This window comes from Solea solea, chromosome 11 (genome assembly GCF_958295425.1).
Source record: "Solea solea chromosome 11, fSolSol10.1, whole genome shotgun sequence".
Taxonomy (NCBI): domain Eukaryota; kingdom Metazoa; phylum Chordata; class Actinopteri; order Pleuronectiformes; family Soleidae; genus Solea; species Solea solea.
Genome location: NC_081144.1, coordinates 21,761,820 through 21,782,238, shown reverse-complemented (window position 1 = coordinate 21,782,238; position 20,419 = coordinate 21,761,820). Strand labels below are relative to the sequence as shown.

At 41.5% G+C, this 20,419-nt stretch overlaps 1 protein-coding gene across 18 annotated transcripts in view; it reads right to left on the bottom strand.

Moving 5' to 3' along the window:
* Window positions 1-833: 833 nt before the first annotated feature.
* Window positions 834-20,419, bottom strand: part of LOC131469025 (membrane-associated guanylate kinase, WW and PDZ domain-containing protein 1-like) — a 114,507-nt gene continuing 94,921 nt past the window's right edge. For 16 of the 18 annotated variants that reach the window (XM_058643828.1, XM_058643827.1, XM_058643830.1 and 13 more), the window contains 9 exons: window positions 20,325-20,416; window positions 17,894-18,089; window positions 17,487-17,789; window positions 12,423-12,626; window positions 9,303-9,387; window positions 9,147-9,204; window positions 7,552-7,695; window positions 5,319-5,457; window positions 834-2,504 (listed from right to left, as the gene is read on the bottom strand). In XM_058643828.1, the coding sequence (XP_058499811.1) occupies window positions 1,396-2,504; window positions 5,319-5,457; window positions 7,552-7,695; window positions 9,147-9,204; window positions 9,303-9,387; window positions 12,423-12,626; window positions 17,487-17,789; window positions 17,894-18,089; window positions 20,325-20,416 (2,330 nt within the window). In that variant the 3' untranslated portion in view covers window positions 834-1,395. Of the gene's footprint in view, window positions 2,505-4,370; window positions 4,463-5,318; window positions 5,458-7,551; window positions 7,696-9,146; window positions 9,205-9,302; window positions 9,388-12,422; window positions 12,627-17,486; window positions 17,790-17,893; window positions 18,090-20,324; window positions 20,417-20,419 lie in introns of all 18 variants that reach the window. The other 2 variants (XM_058643844.1, XM_058643846.1) reach the window with 1 other exon arrangement.

The following is a 20,419-nucleotide window of genomic DNA, read 5'->3' as shown; positions in this document are numbered from 1 at the left end:
ACCACAGTAGTCCAATTTTTATAATCCTACTCCAAGCAAGTAGTAAAATGGTATCATTGGTAGTGATCATAGACCATATATAAAACGTGGGTGTAGTCTTTTGCTTGCAAAACAAACCCCGTTTTGAAGCCTTAAGGTTAGCACCATGTCAGTTTTTAAATCTGAGTCGTCACCTGCAACCGAGCATCTACTGGACGGTACAAAGTGTCTATTACATGGTGTCCATGGTGTTTTTCATCCGTTTAAATCTAAATGGAAACTTAATAATTTACAACACTGACATCACGTTCTATTGAAGAAGACCTAAAACTAGTGATTTAGACCATTAACTCAACCAGGAAAATGAGAAAAAGCAGCTAATTTTCCCATAGACCTTTCTATGACCTTCTGTGATCTGCTGTGTTTGTTTCTACTGGCTGTGAAAACTAATTGCCCCTAGGGGATAATAAAGGTTCTTGAAACTTGAAACAGAGTTATTTTTGCAACCAGTGGAGCCTTGTTGGCCGCACCCTGAAAAACCAGAAGACTATGTCCACATATACGGTCTATGGTGGAAACTAATGATACCATTGCCAGTTTTCGTATCAGTTGACTAGTTTTCTGTGTTGGTGTATTTAGGCAAAGAGCGGTGAGCTGCCACACAATTCATGGATGCAACACAAGTAAACATACAGCATGCTTTCCCAGGTACAGTGTACACTTCTACCTTGGTCCTTAAACGTTCAACGACGCTTGCTTGAGATATGTGCCAATTTAAAAAATAAATAGTGAGCAAAAAAAGTAATATATTACTTATATAATTATTACTCCTAGATGTAACCATCAGATCTTAATTCTTTTTTCTTTTTTTTTTTTGACATTTTGCCTCAAGTCCAACGAGATTTTCACAGCTCTTGTGAGCCACCAGTGTCTTGTGCTATAGTTTGTTCAGTAAAGCGATTCAGGAATGGGAAAAAAAATATCCACATAACGAGTTGAAAACAAGTTTAGTCGTTAGAAGTTACCACAACTGGAAGCATGTTTCATACCTCTGAGGGAACAAAATATTTAGATTCAGCAATGCCTACAAAAAAAGCAATATCACTGATTTCATATGCAGGCACATACAATACCTTTACTATAGTACAACAACCTGTTATGTTCAAAATAATCGGAACGATGACAAATCAACCTGTATGAGCGGAGAGAAGGATTGTACTCCTGCTGTTTTTATGAATCTCTGGATGGAATCACAAATCGTTAAGTCAATCAAATGAATCAATAGATCAGTCAACCGAATAAAGCACAAGAGTCAGTATCCTCAGAAGTACAATTCCAGTGTATGGTACATAGTTTGCACAGATAGAGGAGAGAGTGGCGAGGGGGGGTGGGGGTGGGGAGGATCTCTGCTCTGCTCTAGATGCTGAGGTCTTTGGAGCTTTCTTTGTACAGCCTTCTCTTGGGTTCAGGGAGCTGGCTCGGGCTGTGGCCTGCTGCTGCGTTATTGTTGGTGCCTGCGTTGTTGTAGGCAGCGTTGTTGTGCGGAGCGTTGTTCTTCATCATGCTGTAGTAGTCCTTCAGTCTGGGTGCTGCTGCATAGTTCAGCTCCTCCCTGCTGTAGGTGCTGTCGGGGGAAGAGTCCCGCTCCATTTTGTATCGTCTATCCGGCGTCCCATTCATCGGAAGTCTCTCCTCCCTCCGCTCTGAGGAGGAGTCGCTCAAGAGGTTGCCATTCTTTGTGGTTCTGTCATGTGTGCGACCCATGGAAAGAGATGAGGTGTCTCCGTAGTTGTTGCTGCGCTCGGGGGTCGTGGCCTCACTCATGCGCCCAGCCATCTGCGAGTCCTTGAGGAGCCTCCGCTCGTATAACTTGCGCTCGGGAGTGACCGCGAGGAACCCTCCGTCGTCGTTCTCCCTCTCAGGCGTGCGGTCCCGCTGTGCTCGCTCGGCCCTGCGGTCCATCGACTTGGCCCGCCGGCGATCGGGAGACGAGGCACGTTTTCGGGTTGGTGAGCGGTCAAGGGAGCCGCGGCGCTGCAGCCGAGACCTCCCATCCAAAGTAGAACTGCTGCTGGAGAGCTCTCGTCCCCTCAGTTTCTCAGCAGCGGCAGCCTTCTTCCCCGAGCTGTCTTTCCTCAGAGTCTTTAGGAGTTTAGAGATGCCGCTCTCGGAGTCAGACTTTTTGACTTTGCGGCCTCGGCTCTTCTTGTTGCCACTACTATTGCTGTTACTGTTGTCTGGAGACTGTTGTCGCGGGGAACTTTTACTGTGATTGTTATTCCAGGTGTGATGATGGTTGGGGTTAAATTGCCGGCCTTGGTAGTCCATCTGATCTGACCCAGCCCTGTCCCTGTTCCTGTCCCCGTCTCGGCCACGCACAGCCTCCTCCTGGCGTGATGATTTGTGAAGGTCTGGTGGATAACTGGACTCCAATGAGGTGTGATATCGGCTGTTGGATGGCAGCGTTCTCACTTCCGGAGTGTTTTGTGCCCCGGGTGAGGGAGGGTGCCCGTCATTGCTGCCGTCTACATGAGAGGAAAAAGGAGAAGAATTGTGTTGAATAGAGATACCTCACAAAAGGAGCAGGCATGAGAGAACACCTAAAAGGTCCAGTGTGTAACATTTAGCACAGATGTATTTACTACCCATAAGTAGTTTGTATGAGCCTGTAATCACTTTAAAATAAAAATTGTTTCGCTTCCGTAGCCTAAAGACCCTGCACACCTGGTCACAAAGGTTGTTGCAGTGTGAGATGGAGCTGAAGTGACACTTCAACCGATATCTCGGCATTACTCATCCAAACACTCATGGACAGTTAGTGAAACGTGCTGATGTGAAAGCTCTATCTATCTATAAATGCAAGGAATATCTGTGTATGTTTGTAGCATGTTTGGTATTGCGAGTTCCATCCAAGCAAACTGGATTTTCCTTAAGTAGTCAAACTGAGTGACAGATGTGGTAAAGTTTTACTTCCTGACTTCCTTTTTATTAAGAATAAAGACCACGTCATCATCAATGGATATTGACATCTCTTCTTTTCTACAAAGCGATTTTTCTTCTCGCCTTTGCTAACTTGTTGTACTTGATGTGAACAGAAAGGATGCATTGATCCAAATGATTCTCAATTCTATTTATGTTGCCGTTGATGTGACATTAGAATAAGCCTTCCGTAAGTACGACAGCCGAGGGCCTTGCTTGTCTCAGTGTTTCTACTGCAGCCACAGCATTTTGAAGCAGACGTTTACTGTGCAAACAAGCAAGAATGGCTCTGCCCACATAAACCCGAAACATTAACCAGCAAGAAAGTAGTAGGAAACAGCAGGGAGCAGGGGAGTTCAGGAGAGGGCTGTGACTGTTTACATCCTTTCTGGTATGCAAAGGCCTTCATAGTTCTCTGGCGCACATGCGAAAGAGAGGGGTAAGCGAGGGAGTCCTCCATTCACTGAGCTCTGGTGTCACTAATTCTTACACACTAGACCTTGAACATCGTTGTGCTCAGCAGACATGACTTTCATCGTTGAGTCGGGTGAGCTTTTGCATTGACGTGACAGCAGGTCAATGCAGAGAATTTATGGAAATCATGCATACACGTCTGCTCGTTCATAAATATACCTCATGAAGATCCAAAGAAATTCAAACCAAAATGTGTGTATAACCAGAGGTGTCAAACACAAATCTAGTCAGCTTAAAACAGCTCACAATTATAACACAACATTCCATCATGGTATCGCACTAAAGATATTCATGGTGATATCTCACAGAATTTCAAAGTAAAAGTGCAAACACACTGTGTTTAAAGGAAGAGGGGGGTTGGTGGGTTTGATACCTCTGATCTACACATATATATATATATAAATTGTTTTCAAAGTGATATATCACTTCAATATATTGTCTCTATGAGGCTGCGGGTTTAAACATAAGGTGATGTCAGCAACAACAGCAAGTGCAACACATTGGCTAGTGTAGGGCAGTGGGGGCTATCAGTGACACAGCAGGCACCTAAGAAATCATTCAAGACACAATGGTGAACAACTTAATGTGCATCTCTGGGGAGAACAAACCAACAAAAAAAAAAAAGCAGAAACAAACAAACAAGTGCGTTTGTGGCTGCACGTTTGCCAAATTAGAGACGAGTTGCAATGACAGCAGCATGTGACACACACTGGCATTGAATTAGTCCCTTAACAAAAAGGTCTGAAGCTGGTGGAGGGAGAGGAGTCGACCATGTGTGGGAGTTACACAAGTTAGAATCAGGCATGGTAAAGACAAGAAGCATGTACACACATGTAAACACACCCACGCACAAATAAACAAAGTGGAATGCATGTACTAGGAAGGGGAAAAAAAAGATGACAGGGAGAGTGGATTGGGACAGACTTTTGGCTACAAACCGTGGTTTGATTTTGGCCCATTAGGTAGAAACAGGGCTCTCCCATCTTGTCATTCCTCATTGTACCAACAGCGAGATGAGGAGCCATCATCGCTGGAGAGAGGAGGAGGAAGAGCCCAGTGACGAGAAAGAATCAGAGAGAAAGGAAGGAGGAACAGAGAGCAGAGGACAAATAAAACAGACAAGAGGCTGTTTTTAAGGTGTTTCTAGTGAAAGACAAAAAAAACATTACATCTTATACATGATCAACCTACAGAAGTATATGGTATTCACCTGAAAAATAAAAAAAAGCTCTGTTTCTGTATGAATGAGATCGTTTTCACTGCTAAATGTAAACACGTTGGCTCGGTTTTTCCTGAATTAACAAAGGTATAAATAGCAGCATTGCCAATTTTAAGGAAGAATCATCTCGTTTGTTCATAAAAACTGAGCTTTTTTATTTTTTTTTCAACTGAATCCAACATGCTTCCATTGAAACCACCTGAGAGGAAGGGAAGTGTCCGGAAATTAGATCCCAGATAAACAAGAAACAAAAATGCCCAACAATGCGACTCCAAATTGTGCACACGGAATAATCAATGAGCACAGCAGAATACTCTCGGGAGGAAATAATACTATAAAACTATAAAACATACAAACTCTAAAGTGTATAAATCACTGAGCAAGCTTTTGTGGGAGCCATCTCGTCATCGATCGATAACATTTGACGGTTCAATCTTGTGCCGAAATCCACGGAAGGCAGTTAAATGATATTATTAATAAATCAAAGTATCTGTGTGTTAAATATTTATCATGCGAAGTAATGGCCGTCATGAACAGTGTGTCCCTGCAGTGCAGTAAGCAGATAAGCAGCTTAATTCTGCTCTGCGCCAGTAATAAGATTTCAATGCTGGCATTAGCAGTGTATGAACATGAAGAGAGTGTTTACATTGGCATTTTGTTTACCTACCATACTCAGGTACAGATCCATCTCCCCGCTTGAGGACGAGCCGCGCTCTCCGACCGCCGTTCTTGATCAGTTCGATGGCGCGCGAATGCTTCATGTTTTTTGTGCTCTCACCGTTTATCTCCAGGATCTCATCCCCCACCTGAACCAAAGAGAAGCTATACGTTATTATCAAAGTATTTGCAAAACCTGGCGAATTCCCGTTTGTGAAAAAACACCAACATGGCACAAACAATCTCAAGGCTTCAAAAACGGGAGTTGAGATTCTTATAGAGCGGTGGTTCTCAAACGTTTTATACCAAGTACCACCTGAGAAAATATGAGCTAACAACGTTAAAATACAGTGGTGAAAATAGGCCGAGCAAAGTCATCCTCTTCCTCACATACACTTCACACACTGCTATAGCGACATTAGATTAAGATGGAGCGACAGATAAGACCCATTTTTGATTTTGACCACATATCCTTGTATATACAGCAGAACATTATTTCTGATTTTCCTCCAACCACCACTGGTGGTAGTTTGTGAACCATGGTTATAGATGATGTCATGACCGGTTGCCACATGGTGCATAGACAGGAACAGCAACATTGCCCCACAGAGGCAGGCAGCAGTAACTACAGACAAGCTGCATTGTAAGAAAGTGGCTGTAAAAAATAACCATAGTAGCTTTTTTCCCATGTACTTTTCGTTATACTGAAAACAATATAAACACTATACACATTTCCATGCACAGTTAAGTGACTACAGCGTTTAACTGGACTACTGTCCTTGTATGCAAGTACTAGCAAAGAATTGATTTATTGAACATGAATTGAGGCGTGTCCACTTACTAGCTGGTAACATGTCCCTTTTCAGCTTGTTAGTATTAGGTGTTTAACGTGTTGACCCTATTATGTTGATAAATTTAAGCTGGCAGCTAACAGCTAACATCCTGGGTATGAGGGCTAGAATTCAAAATCTGTCAATTATTTTACTAGTACTTGTCAGAAAATGTTGAAAAACAGTGGTTGGAGTTTATCGATCCTGTAAATGTTGATGTTTGCGAATGTCTTGTTTTGCCCATAAACCAAAATGATTGAGTTTTAATGATTTCTTTGTTATATGGAGCAAAGAAACCAGAAAATATTCATATTTAAGAAGCTGAAAAATCGTTTAGTTTAGTCGTTTCATTTAGTAATTGATGGAACACTTGTTGCAAGCATACTTGTTCCATACAATGTCTTCCTACTTCCATTATTTAATAGATCATAAAGTCAGTCTCCTTGTCAGTCCAAAAAATGTACTGTACGTTCAGAATGTTTTTCGTCTTCTTCCCGTCTCAAAGCATGTGGACTGGAACTGTGGCACGTGTGCAGGCCTCTGCCAGTTTGGGCCCAGTTGAATGTTAATGTAGTAATAGTAACTTAACTTAGTAAGTTGGAGTAAGAAATGTAAACATCTTAACTTGCGTTTTAAAAGTCCAGTTTTAGTTGGACTAACACAATATTGCAATCCTGTACTGACTGTGGGAAAGTGAGCGACCCAGTGTGAGCTTTTACGAGCGCTTTGTCATTAATGCATTTAGCTTCTAAATATTTAATGTTGTACAACAATTTGCATTTAGCTTGTATTACTAGGGGTAAAAATAGGGGTAGTATTTGTGAAAAATGTGCTTCCCAACCTCAGTTGAGAAATATCTTCATTCTTTTCTTTGTTACGTGTCCACCAGTGACACTTGGTCCTGTTAGCATAACTGTTAGCAAAGATGGCGGACACTGTTTACATTGTGGGAATAAGGTCCCGTCCCCCTACGAGTCGGTCTAAAAAGTGTGGAATTAGCATTACAGTTTCAAGCCTCGGACCAATGAAGATTTTTCTCGACTTTCTCGAGGTTGGGAAGCACAATTCTTTCAAAAAAACTAGCCCTATTCTAGTAATACAAAGCTAAATGCAAATTGGTGAAGTATTCCTTTAATGTATAGATCCATCAGAAGAAACTGAATTGACTTACAGGAGACAGCTACAGTGAAACAGTAGGCAGATTCACTTTAGTCTTCTGAAGTAACTCAACATTTTAACATATGCAACTTAAAAAGTTGAAAAAGCAGGTCTAAAGGGATTTAGTTTTGAATAAGTATTTTTTTGTGTTTTCAGCATTTTCACTTTGAAGGGCAATGTGGACTGTCAAGATTTATAGAAGACATGACTTTTAAGAAAAAGACAGCGATAATTTCTTTCTAATGAGCTCCATACCCTCATCTTGCCGTTCCTGACAGCAGCCCCGTCCTCGGCTAGTCTCAACACGTACAGGTCCATGCTGTATTCCCGCCCTCCTCTCAGGCTGAAGCCAAAACCTTTGCTGTCCCGCTCGAGGTCCACAGAGTAGAACTCAGCATCCTGTGAGATGGAAAAGACGAGATAAAGAGAGTCACCGGGGGAAAAGAGACAGGAGGGATGACTAATCCATGGTGCAGTGGAGTCAAAACGTTGGGACAAATCGAGCTGATGTCCCGCAGAAACTCACAAAAATGTCAATGGCACTACAATGCCATTGGAAGGCATGAATAATGAATGTTGCTTTATCCTGTGAGCTGGGTACAGATCACTAAGCAAGGGCAACACAAGGGCTGGACCAAAACTGACCACATTCATCAAAGATTCCCTACTTTATTCCGTCCAAAATTGTATTGTATGTGAAACTGACTTATTTAAATGTTGTTATTTAAATGTCACACAAAAAAACAACAAATCTAAAGGGTTTTAAATTTGTAATAAAGCTTCAAATAACGGTAAAATATTTATAATTCCTTTTGAAAAGTTCCTTTGCACATAGCTTCATGTGGATGGATTTCTATGAATAAATTATAGAGCTGCTTTGTTTTATGCCCTAGATATGCAGAGGGAGGCCCAATTCAAGGTTCAAAAGTTAAAATGTTTTCTGCCAGTTTGTGTTCAGAAAGAATAACTTTATGCACAAAACAGTTCATAATAAATACATCATGTGCAAACACAACCTTGATTTGAAAATACCCAGACTGAGTTTTGCCTGGTCCACTTTAAATTGAGAGAAAATTAGATATATGAGGCCCATTAGAGGTGTAAAGCGTGAAAATCGTGATACTTATTCTCAAAGATTCTAAATCGATTCAAAAGTTCCAAAGTCGTCTGTGTGTGTGTGTGTGTGTGTGTCTCAGGTTACACCCGGGATGATTGTGTAAGTTTAGCATACAATAAATGCTTTTAAAGCTTTTCCTGGCTTTACTTTTGTGTTCACATGACGACAGAACAGCAGAATAGACCCTCAAATTAGCACTGAATCATTTTTTTTATACAATTTTCGTGACCCAATTGTATCATGAGATTCTGAAAGATTCACACCTCTTATGCCAATATTATTTCTTCTTCTTCTGATAAAACAGCAGTTTAATAGTAACATATAATACACTAAATTGCTTAACTTAAATAGCCATTTATGGTTTGTTTTTATCTCCACCTCTGCATTTTGTGTCTTCTATATTTTTTAAATAAAAAAAGTAATGTGCAGAATGAACAGTAAATAGTAAGACTCAACCAAATGTTATTTCAAATATGTTTTATACTGTTCTTCATTTTAAATTGTTTATAACTGCCAGATGTTTAATGTTATTCTGGAAAAATGGGCAAAAGCACCTACTCACAGGACAGTTTTCTGACCCCTTTATTGTTAAAAGAAGGCAAAAAAAAAATGAGGCTTAGGTGTTAAAGGGTTAAAAACCTACAAAAATCAATCCACCTCTGCTCTGATTATACTTTCAGTCTGTTTGTGACGGACAGCTAGTAACTGATGTATTGATGATGATGATTCTTACCTGTGTCTGCATTTGTGAGGGAGGAGGAGGAGGAGCTCCTTTAGACTTTGAGTTATTCCTTTATTTCAAAAAAAAGAGAGAGAAAAATGAATGAAGAAAAGCGAAAGAGAGTTGAATTAGTTGCGTATTTTAGAGAAACTGTGCGGCATCTCTCACCGCAACTCTGTCGACTGAGGTGTGTGCGTGGTGGTGATGGTAGCGATCTTCTCGGCGTTGGTCAGCAGAGAAGCGTTGGAAGATTCTGGTGATTAAAAATGACCAAAATAAAAATGAGTTCCATTTTCAAAATACACACGTGAGAACAGCACGTTCAAGTGTCTGCTTTACAAAAGCAAAAGGGCACACGTTTGTTTCCATTGACACAACAAGTCTGTCCGTGTTCTGCAGCAACATCATCACCATCAGTCTTTCACTCTCTCCTCGTTGCTGGAAAAACAGGCAGATTTCCTCATGTGTGATATGTGAAGTTAGAATAAGGCAGAAGAGAAAAATAAGAAGAATCATCACCGCTCCCTTTTGTCAGAGCCGCGCAGCGTTTTCTGCCACACACTTTGCATTGAACCTGTGAGTTAGCGAGCGTGTGCCTGTGTAGGAGTTTGCTCCCACTTTTCTCACCTCTCTCGTCTTATTTCGGCTTCAGTTTCTGTCGCTGCAAAGCTCTGCTCGGTGGCTTCATTTCAACTCAGCTCGATTTAAATAACTTGTGTAAAAGTATCAGTGTGTGTGTGTGTGTGTGTGTGTGTGATACTCATCACATCAACAAACTTTCAAGTTAAGACTCACTTTTCTTTGGCTTTTGAGGATTGTTAAGATACCCCAGGTCCTATTGTGACTATTTCACTGTGTCATATATATGTATATTATTATATATACATTGTATTTTTTACATCTATTATGTACTATAGTGCAATTAACCTACAACTCTGGTTGGTTTCAAATGTGCTTTATAAAAGTAAGTCTATAAAGGTTCACCTTGACCCTAACATATGTACAAAATAGCATTTTCCAGTGCGTACAAACAGTTCATCATCTGTTAAAATAATCAAATAGAGCAATAAATAAATAAATAGTCCTTGTGTATCCACCATTTATGAACTTAATCAGCTGACTGAGCTCACACTTTCATTATTTGAAATACATGAATTAAAAAAACACCCAAAAAAATAATATTTTATAATAATTTTTAGATTCATTTAGCATCATATACACATTTTTATTGTGAACTATGTATCGTTCTCTATCAACACAGACACTATTGTCTGTGTGAAATATCTATCATCACTAATATATATTTTTATTGCCCATCCTGGCATCGTCATTTGAGTTTGAGACCCTTTTTATAATAGGGAAAGGCTGAGTATATATTATTATTATTATATTATATACTCAACCTTTCCTCTTTATTCTCTGCCAGATCATCGTTCCTTCTGAAGCATTCCAGTTTTATTTCTTGTCGTTTTTGACATTTGAAGTTTAAACCTTGAGCTCAGCCAGGTTTTCGTGCCCTCGCCTTTGTGCCATAGTTGGGATTATAACTCCTTGCCACCTATGTCATCCATTGTTATTAATAATAAAAAGTATTTGATACCACAGTGAAATATGAATGTGCTGCAGCAGGGGCTGAGAGGGCGTTATGAAACCTATGACTGCATGGTGTTGGAATGGATGCCAACCTAAAAGTCGATCTGTAGGTGAGCTTGTAAGAGGCTTGAATTTGATTCTGGTGACCGTGATTAGCCAGTGGAGGTCGGTGCACTGCTGTGCACAAAGACCAGATGAACTGCAGCATTCTGAGGAATCTGCCAGCAGGTCACTGCAGTGGTCAGTGGATGAGAAATCCATGGCATGTGCCAAGAGCTGGACCACGCGCTGAGTCAGGGCTTCTCTTTCTTGTTGTAGGATAAAGTGGTACAACAGGGCCATCCTTTTTCACTTTGAGTCTGATTATTGACTACAACAGTAGGGTTTTAATTCTGACCTCGTAAGACACAGAGGAAGTCTCATGTCCACCGCATCGATAGATACTGCCCGGCAGAGCTAGTCGTCAACTATTTTGATAATGGATGAATCGGTTTTAAGCTTTTTTTCATTATTAAAACAGGATTTCTGATTGTTTTTGTTTTTATTTTCTTTGTTTCTTTGCTCCAAATAACAAAGAAATCATTCAAAGTGAATCATGTTTGGTTTGTGGACAAAAACAAGACATTGGAGAACATCATAATTTCCAGGTTAGACGAACACTGATCAACATTTTTTTTTTATATGGACCAAACGATTAATCGAGAAAATAATCAACAGATGAATCGATTATGAAAATAATCGTTAGTTCTGCGTTAGTGCGTTGGTTCTGTCCGGGTTCTCCAGGTTCTCCAGTTTCCTCCCATATTCCAAAAACATGCACAGGTTACTGGGACACCCTGGATTGACCGCCGTCTCTATAGCTAGTGTTGTACCCCTAAGTCAGCTGGGATTGGCACCAGCAACACCGCGACGCTCATGTGGAGGATGAAGCGGTAGACAGCGGATGAATCATTCATTACACACATTGATTGTCCAGACCTTAACTCCATTGACAATCTTTGCGACGTACAGGAGAAGACTTAACACAGCGGTCCCAACCTCTTCATAAATACTGTATAAGTCGGTGAAAAATGAATGCGACTGTTTATTCAAATAAATGTTGTGGCATTCTCCACGATTTTGGCATCGACAGTGTTCCGTGTGGTGTCACTCGGGATATGCAGTATATAATGACTAAACGTACAATGTCTTGTTCACATAATTACATTATGTAAATATATACATAAAAATGAACTATGTTTATAAAAACATAAAGTGTTATTTCCCTGTTTGATTTGTAGTTATTTAGGCATTTTAATCCCCTACAGGACCCTGCTTGCACTGAGATAAAACGCAGCTCTATTTCCTTCCGTAAAATAAGCAGAGGAGATTAACACCGAGAGGAAGCACTTGATTAAAGCAGTGTTAGAGCAGTATTTTTTATTTTTTTTTTAAATCCTTTTGGGCTGACAAGATATTGCAAAATGGCGACAAAAACAAAAACAAGAGTTAGTGCTACAGTAGTTGTGTGTGTGTGTGTGTGTCTCCGAGGTCAACTTTCCTCCTACTCAGTGACTCACTCTGAAACATGCAGGGTTCACACCCTGTTGCAAAGTGCTCTTGCCTGTGAATAGCAGCAGTGCCCTTTTCTTCCCACCACTACCATGAATAAGTCACATCATATACTGCATTATGAAACAGCCGTGTGATGCTTACCATCACCGGGGATGATCCTGAGCGAGACTGTGTTCCCAGCCTCCTTGATCAGGTTCACGATGTCCGAGTGCGACTTATTGGTGATGGAGCATCCGTTGACGGCCAATATTCGGTCCCCGACTTTCAGCTTCCCACATCGGTCTGCCGGGCTGCCCTCGATGATGCGGCCTATTTTGTGGGGCATTGCCACACAAGCATTTCCAGCTTTTGTGTCAAATATACATGTTTGTTTGCGTGTGTATTGTTTGGATGTAATAGTGATTGTTTGATTTGATGTTGTGTTGAATTCGAAGGGGAAAGGACAGACAGGGAAAACAGAGAAAGAGAGGAAAAACAGAAAGATTAATTATCCAAATCACCACACCTCAGTTCACCCAGAGAAAAATCATTGGTGTTCTACACATGTTGCAGTCAGTACATACGCAGAGTACTCCCCAAACCTTGGGAATATGCAGAAGATGTCCTCTACCCCCCACTACCTGACATGTAAATCAATAAACTGTGAAACATATGCAACCAATCAGGGCTCACTGTGGCCGATTCTTGACAGCCTGTCAATACACTGGCCACAGCCTACACCACACACACCTCTGGGATGTCAGGGATCAGTGAGCACAAAGCTCCAGCCTCTAGATTATATATATGACCTCACTATCATGTGGTTTGATGCAAGCAATGCCATTCTGACAAAACTGCACGGGAGTGACGGTGTTGAATATTACATGTCTTGTTTACACAGAAGCCCTGAGCAGACGCTGAGGATCTTCACTTCCCTCCCTCCATATCGCACTCTCACTCCGCTCCCCTTTCCATCCAGTACATTTCTTTGGCAACACTTTAGATAATAGCTCAGATATAAGATGGTAATAGACCTATCTTATATCTTATTTCTAACGAAGCACCCAGGGAATGGCTTGGAGATAATATTACAGTCATACCATGGTAACAGCCAGTGGTCAGAGTTAAGTACAACTGTTCACACCTGGCATAAAAATGCATCCTTCTGCGACCACTTAAAGATAGGATTTGGCTTCACCCGCCCTTTATTCAAATACACTCTGACTCAATGTAGTAGTGGTGCTTTCCTGACATGCTTGGTAAAGGGAGGGGTGGTAAGAGGAGCCCAGCGTATGCTACACTCTGCAGTTTCACCATTCGATTGTCTGTTATCTAGAAAATTACATTAGAAATAAGATTGAAACCCCATGATATTACCGCTTTACAATGAAACTGTTACCATGCTGTTGCTGAACAGGAACAGTAACTTTATCAGACTCAAAACTAGTTCATGCACTCGTGTCGTGTCACTGTCTATATGACATGTTATGGAACATTACTCGGTGTGACAGGTACTCATGAAAGACAACCTAATCTCTACACACAACACCAATGCCGGGTCATAAATGGAAGAGAAATATTGGGGGATGGGCCCAGCAAAACTGCACTAAAATGGTTTCCATGGTAAATGAGAGATTGAATTAGCTAGAAAATGCTTCAAGCTAAAAGAAAATTGAAAAAAAAAAAAACACCTAGAACACTTCTCAAGGAGAATCCTGAGAGCTGTGTTTGTGTTTTTTTTTTTTAACTACACACTCCTCAGATCTGTCAGAATTCAGATTTCATGTCCCACATAGTTGGAATCCATTAATGTGAGAGTGTGCGACGCTACAGCACAATCCCAGATCACCACATGAAAGCTCAAAGTCTGTTCATTTAATCCTCCCGAAAGCAGTCATGACGGGGCAGCGCAATGAGGCAGCGGCAAGCAGCAACCTCAAACGACTGGTAGACATTTAGACATGGCTGCTGGGTGAGACAGTCACTGGTGACGTTATTAATATCACATTAATTCTTGCAAAGCAACACTCTCGGCTCACGGGATCAGTTTCCATGCACGGCTAAGTCGGGTTGTAACACAACTATGCCATTTAATTGGGCTGCTGTCCTTGTCCCTGTATACAAACACTAGTAGGTACTCCTCTGTGTGTGTACACCTCCGCTACGCTAGGTGGCTATATACTGCTATTTCAACTTGTTATTATTAGGCGTTTTGCAGTCACGTCACAGACCAAAACATCTTAAAAGGAATACTTCCCAACCTCAGTTTACCCTGAGTTGAGAAATATCTTCATTCTTTTCTTTGTCCTGTTAGCGTAACTGTTAGCAAAGATGGTGGACACTGTTTACATTCTGGGAATGAGGTCCCGTCCCCCTACGAGTTGGTCTAAAAAGTGTAGAATTAGTGTTGCAGTTTCAAGCCTCGGACCAAGTGTCCACTGGTGGGCACGTAACAAAGAAAAAGAATGAAGATATTTCTCGACTCAGGGGAAACTCAGGGTGGGAAGCACAATTTTTCCAAAATACTACCCCTATTCTAGTAAAACAAAGCTAAATGTCTCAGTGAAGTATTCCTTTAAGCTGTGGGCTAGTTAACTGTTTTTCAGTGTAACCATCCTTTGCCTTTAACATTTTGAATTATTTCTGCTGACAGAGCAGGACTCCAGTCTCCGTGCAGTACAAAAGTAGAGCAGTCTGGATTTTATTATGTTTTTCTTGCCGTTGTATTATTTCGGGTCAACTGTGGAACATGCGCAGGGCACCTAGGGTCCCATTGAACTCTACATGCAATAGTAATTTGATTTCAGACACATTATCTGGGCGTGTTAGTTTGACTTTGACAACATTTGATTTTTAGTTGGACTGACATGTTTCCAAGTATTTTAATGGTTTGGTTAGTTGGATTAGCGCAACCTGGGGCCAAGGAATGTCTACTCTAGTCAACAGGGGGGAAAACAAATGGGGGAAAACATAGTATTATATTCTATTATTTGGCTGGCAGGTGTGTTTTCAATACAACATGATATTGGAGGTTGGGCCGCATGTGTCACCATTTTGACAACTTTGGTATAAAGCATACAGTACGTTCTTTATTGCACTGTGTTTTGCACAGCAACACTGTCGGCCTTGGAATCAGTGACGTTTCACTTGACAGTCAATGTTACACCTCATTCATCCATTCTTGTGTTTTTTTTTCCCGTGACGCACCACCGTGCGTCTTCATAATGGCTAACTACGCAAAGGAACCTTGGCATGACATTGGTGTTGAAAATGAATCACTTGGAGGGTAAATACCAAATTTGGTCGAGGACAGCTTCTGCAATTCCTCTTCGGCGCCCGGGCGGCTTTAATTCATGCGCCGCTGCCGCTTTTATCTGTGACGCGTAAATGGTATAGACAGATATATACTTTGCTGAGTAGAGTCCAATTACATGCTGAATGAATTGGCGAGGGCAGCTGTGAGCCATGAATCTGTGATGATGGTGTCTGTGACAAAGTTCTAGACGGCCCGATCCTGAGGGACTGTCCTCGGCACACGGACAGATTTCTTTCTCCATGAGCTTGTGACAGCAGGTTTGTGACCTCAGTCCACAGCATTAAGCACTCGTGTCACTCATGTCAAATTCCAGTTGCTTGCTATTCATATAATGGAATGAACTCTGTGAGTAGAGGCCGTAAAAAATGCGAGCAGAAGATGGCATCCGTCATTTCGTTTGTGCATTCATGATCACTGTGTGAATGCTTCGAGACTGTTACTGGGTTTTTTTTAAAGAGTAAATTCTTGTGCGTGTCTGCAAATGTTTGAAAAGCGCACCGTGAAAACTCCTTCATTTCTTTTTCGCAAAATTCTTGAATAAGAGATCTTGTCTATAAATGGTGGTTTAAAATGGTTTACGTGCCTTTATATTAAGCAACTGTAGCAAATATTACAGTGGCAAAAAGAGGCTCATTCTGTCATTTAGGTTCAATTTAATAATGACTTGGTGTTTGCCTCCTAATTCTCATTCTTGTGGTATAAAACGTATCTGATTTCTAGTTATGTTTATTTATTCAAGGACAGTGGGGTTTCAATATTTGACCCTAAGGTTCAGTACACACACACACACACACACACGCACATACATATTTATTAGTTGTTTTTGTTATATATTGCTAGGAGATGCTGAAAAACGTGTGCTATAGTGACAAATAATTCATGACCATAACACTCCCTCTGGTTTTCCACCTTACCTTCCTACTAAAGGCACTATGAAGTTGTTTTAATGTTTCATACACTGCAGTATTAAAAAGGATCAAAAGCTCTCACGTTTAATCTGCTCAAACCTGCAGAATCCCGATCAAATGATGGGCATTCGTTTTTTAATTCTTCACAGCAGTGGTATAATCGTGCTCTGTGCCATTTTGAGAGCAGAATATTGCCGTTCGTGAGCAGGGCTGCACAATATTGAGATAATAAAAATCAATATGATGATATGACTTGTAATAAATACAACCAAGATGTAAGTATAATGTGTTAATGTCTTTCTTAAAAACAACCATTTTTTGATATTTCTCAAAGCAGAGGTCACACTCAAATGAACTGGGGGCCAGTGACCGTCTAGTCTGGTCAAGAAAAAAGTGGCAAAAACAACTGTTGGGTATAGATATCTTAAAAGTATAGATATACGTGATGATATCTCACAAATTTCAAAGTAAATGTCTTTGTTTTTATATGGAATGATGCATACTGCATGCGTACGTCAAAAAATAAATCTATTAATATCAAAAACAAACAAAAATAAATGTGAAATGAAGTGAATAACAACATTAAACACTAAATAATTAAAACACTAAATAAGCTTATGTATAGAATTTACTGCTGATGTAATAATTTTAACAATTGTGGAGGATAAAAACGATGAATGAATGAACATCATTTTTAAAAGTGTGCATGTTAATATTGGGATTTTCTGATATACATTGTGCAGCCCTGTTTGTTTTCAGAGTAAATAAATCCCAACAGAAAACACCAATCATCAGACAAACTATTCATGCAACATGCACCCATCCAGATTGGAAATACCCAAACGATGAAAGCGTTGCGTTGGATTAAAATCAAAACTGAATCATGTTATCGTCTGAGGTCAAAGAGAGTCAGCCCGCGACAAACAAAATAAATGCTCATGTCAGACTGGATAGAAATTCCCATCAATCTCTGCCAGCTGCAGCTCAGTCTGTCTCACTCACTGAAGGTGGTGCCGGCGTCAGGCCTGGACACGGACGACACGATGACGAACCCGAAGCCCTCGTTCTCTCCGCGCTGGATCTCCACGTCGTACGGCTGCAGGGAGGCGGGCACCACCGCACTTCCGCTGCCACCTCCGCCACCGCTGCCTATGCCGCTGGTGGATCCACTGCCCGAGCTGACGGTGTTGAGCGAGTTCTGGCTGCCCTGGGGCGTCCGCTTGCCCTCGGTCAGGCTGGGAGCCTGGGTGCTGCTGTGGTGGGAGGAGGCCGGCGATGGAGGAACGTCACCTTCTCCTTTTGACCCTGGCAATGGGGCAGAAGAGCCTGGTCAGACACTGTATTTCTACAACTTTAAGACAAGTATTTGTGTTAGGAGGTGGCAAGTGTGTTGTAAAACTCGTCGTCACCTCCAAATCCAGGGGTCTTGCGCCTGACGGTGAGGTTGACATGTCCCTGTTTGGCAGCCTGCTGCATCAGCTGCACAACCAGCTGGTGGGACTTGCCCACCACCGCTGTGCCGTCTACACAGATGAGCTCATCGCCCGACCGCAGGCGCCCGTCCTCATCTGCTGCGCCGTACTTCACTATGTGCCCTATGTAGATCTGAAATAAGGCAAACACACCAAACACGAGACTTGAAAGAGTTTTTTCTTCGGGCAGATTCAGAGGATGTATACTCATGTCAAAGGCCAATCGCCTGCTTTTCATATAATGGAACTAATTCAAAGGAGAAGCTCTAAAAATTGATGTTTTGAGAGTGTTGCCTTTTGGACATGGTCATTTTTGGGTTTATTGACACCAAATTGTTTGTGTCTGCAGTAAAAACTCTTTGATCTCGCATGTCAGAGTCAATAAAGGGGGTATGAAATGGTTTGTGTGTCTTTATATACACAGACTGTAGAAAATATTGCAGTCGCTAAAGGAGGCTCATTCTGTCATTCTGATTAAATGCCCTATTTATCGAAAGGTTAAATTTGTTAATTACTTATTCCTGTGGACTTAAAAGACTTCTCTTCAACAAGATTCGGGAAGACTGAATGAAATGCAGTGCACTGGTTAACCTGGAGCTCAGGAAGTGCAAGGTTAAAAAGCAATGAAAGAAAATAGGCCTTTAAATGTGTAGTTTGCAACTTTCACATACAAACAAACGTCTTTTGCGTTCAAACCAAATGAGTTCACGCGATGCAGAGTAAGTCTGTCGGCTCCGCATGACTCGCTCTCTGTGTTTATGCACAAACACTCCCTCAGTCAGGTCTGATAACAGTGCTTTTCAGAACCTGTTTTCAGCCGGACACTGCATACAAATAACGCTACATCCTTTCTGTTCGCAGAGACCAAACAGAGGCAGAATAACAACACCATCAAGAGCAAAAAAAAAATCACAGAAATGTAAGCACTGCAGCTTTAAAACCATCGACGAACACACTGCAGATCACTGCGTGGATTAACAGCTGCGTGCTTTAAGCGCTTTTTGTCAAGTCATTTATCATATCATGACTGGAATACGCTGCAATGTGAATTAAGGGTTGTAATTGATATAATTGAAGGTGGCTAATTGAGAGTCATTCCACCGGATTTAATGGAATGGAATGATTTGAAGAGTAAATGATTCTATCAGCCAAGAGACTACAGAGACGAAGTGAGTCTCCTTATCTCCTCAGCATGACTGAGACTGCTGTTGCATTACGTACAGGTATTTGGGGCAGGAGTTTGAAGAAATCAAGAAAGCCTGTGTAACGTATTGGGGCCACACAGACAGTTTTGTGCTCCAGGCTTTGTGTGGGAGTTTACGTAAAAAAAAACACAACAACAAAAAACAGAATCCGAAACAAGTGCACAACTATTGTCTCTGGTACCAAATCTTGTGAGGTTGACCTGAAGCCTGCCTCCATTTAGTTTATCCTCTATTTCTGCCTTCTTCTCCCGCCTCTTGCTCCCTTGCTTTTAAGACAAACACGGCTTGCATCCAGAAGGATCGCTGGCTAAGGCCTTTGACGTTCTTAACAAGCTGTCTATAAGATCCTCCAGAGAACAACTCCAGTTAGAGCGAGAGAGTGATGTGTTAGGACTGTGTTCTACTCGGGATTGACTGCCGCTGCAAACAATAAAGCACAAGAAGGACGGGCGGAATCTACCAAACGCGTTCATGTGTGCTTTAAAAGTACAAGTGTGGTTGTATGAGTTATTGACAAATTGTTTACACACAATCGGCCTCACTGAAAACATTCCTGTAGACATCTACCGAAAGAACAAGAATGTTTTTCTCACCATTAAACTGAAGTGAGTAAACCCATCACTGTCCTGCACTTAAAGTAAAATCTATGTTTTCAGCTTGTGCCGATACAGGAGCCGCTCGTCAACTGCTGCCTCTGGTGGTAAGTTTGTGTCACTGAGGTAAATCTGAACAGACTCTGGACTTTGGTGCAGGAGAGTGAGTGTTGCATATAATAGTCTGTGGGTGATTTGCAAACCCTGAGCAAAAGTCGTTAGACACCATTATTGGATAACCATCACTCCTAGAAAACTACAACAAGCATGTTTGTTGACACGTTTTTCCGGCACTCTGCATCATTGATCCTTGCTCTGATTGGCTGTATGTCTATCCAATTGGGTACAGAGGCATTCTCATCCACGTCAGGTCTTGAAGGTGGGAGGTGACTACACCCTTTTGCAGACTCTGGCATTAGCTAGGCTAGAAAAATATTGTTCTCTCGGGTGGTTCTTTGGAAACAGTGGTGTGAATGGTGGCACACTCAGCAGATAATGTATCATGACCTCATACAAAAACACCTTTAATTATTCGTTATTGATGAGATTTAACGGTGGAGTGATACTTACAGGCTCCCCTGGCTCATTTCCTCCCAGGATGCGAAAACCGAAGCCCGTGTCCTTCCGCCAGAGAAAGATGTCCTGCTCCTGAGAATCTGGCACTG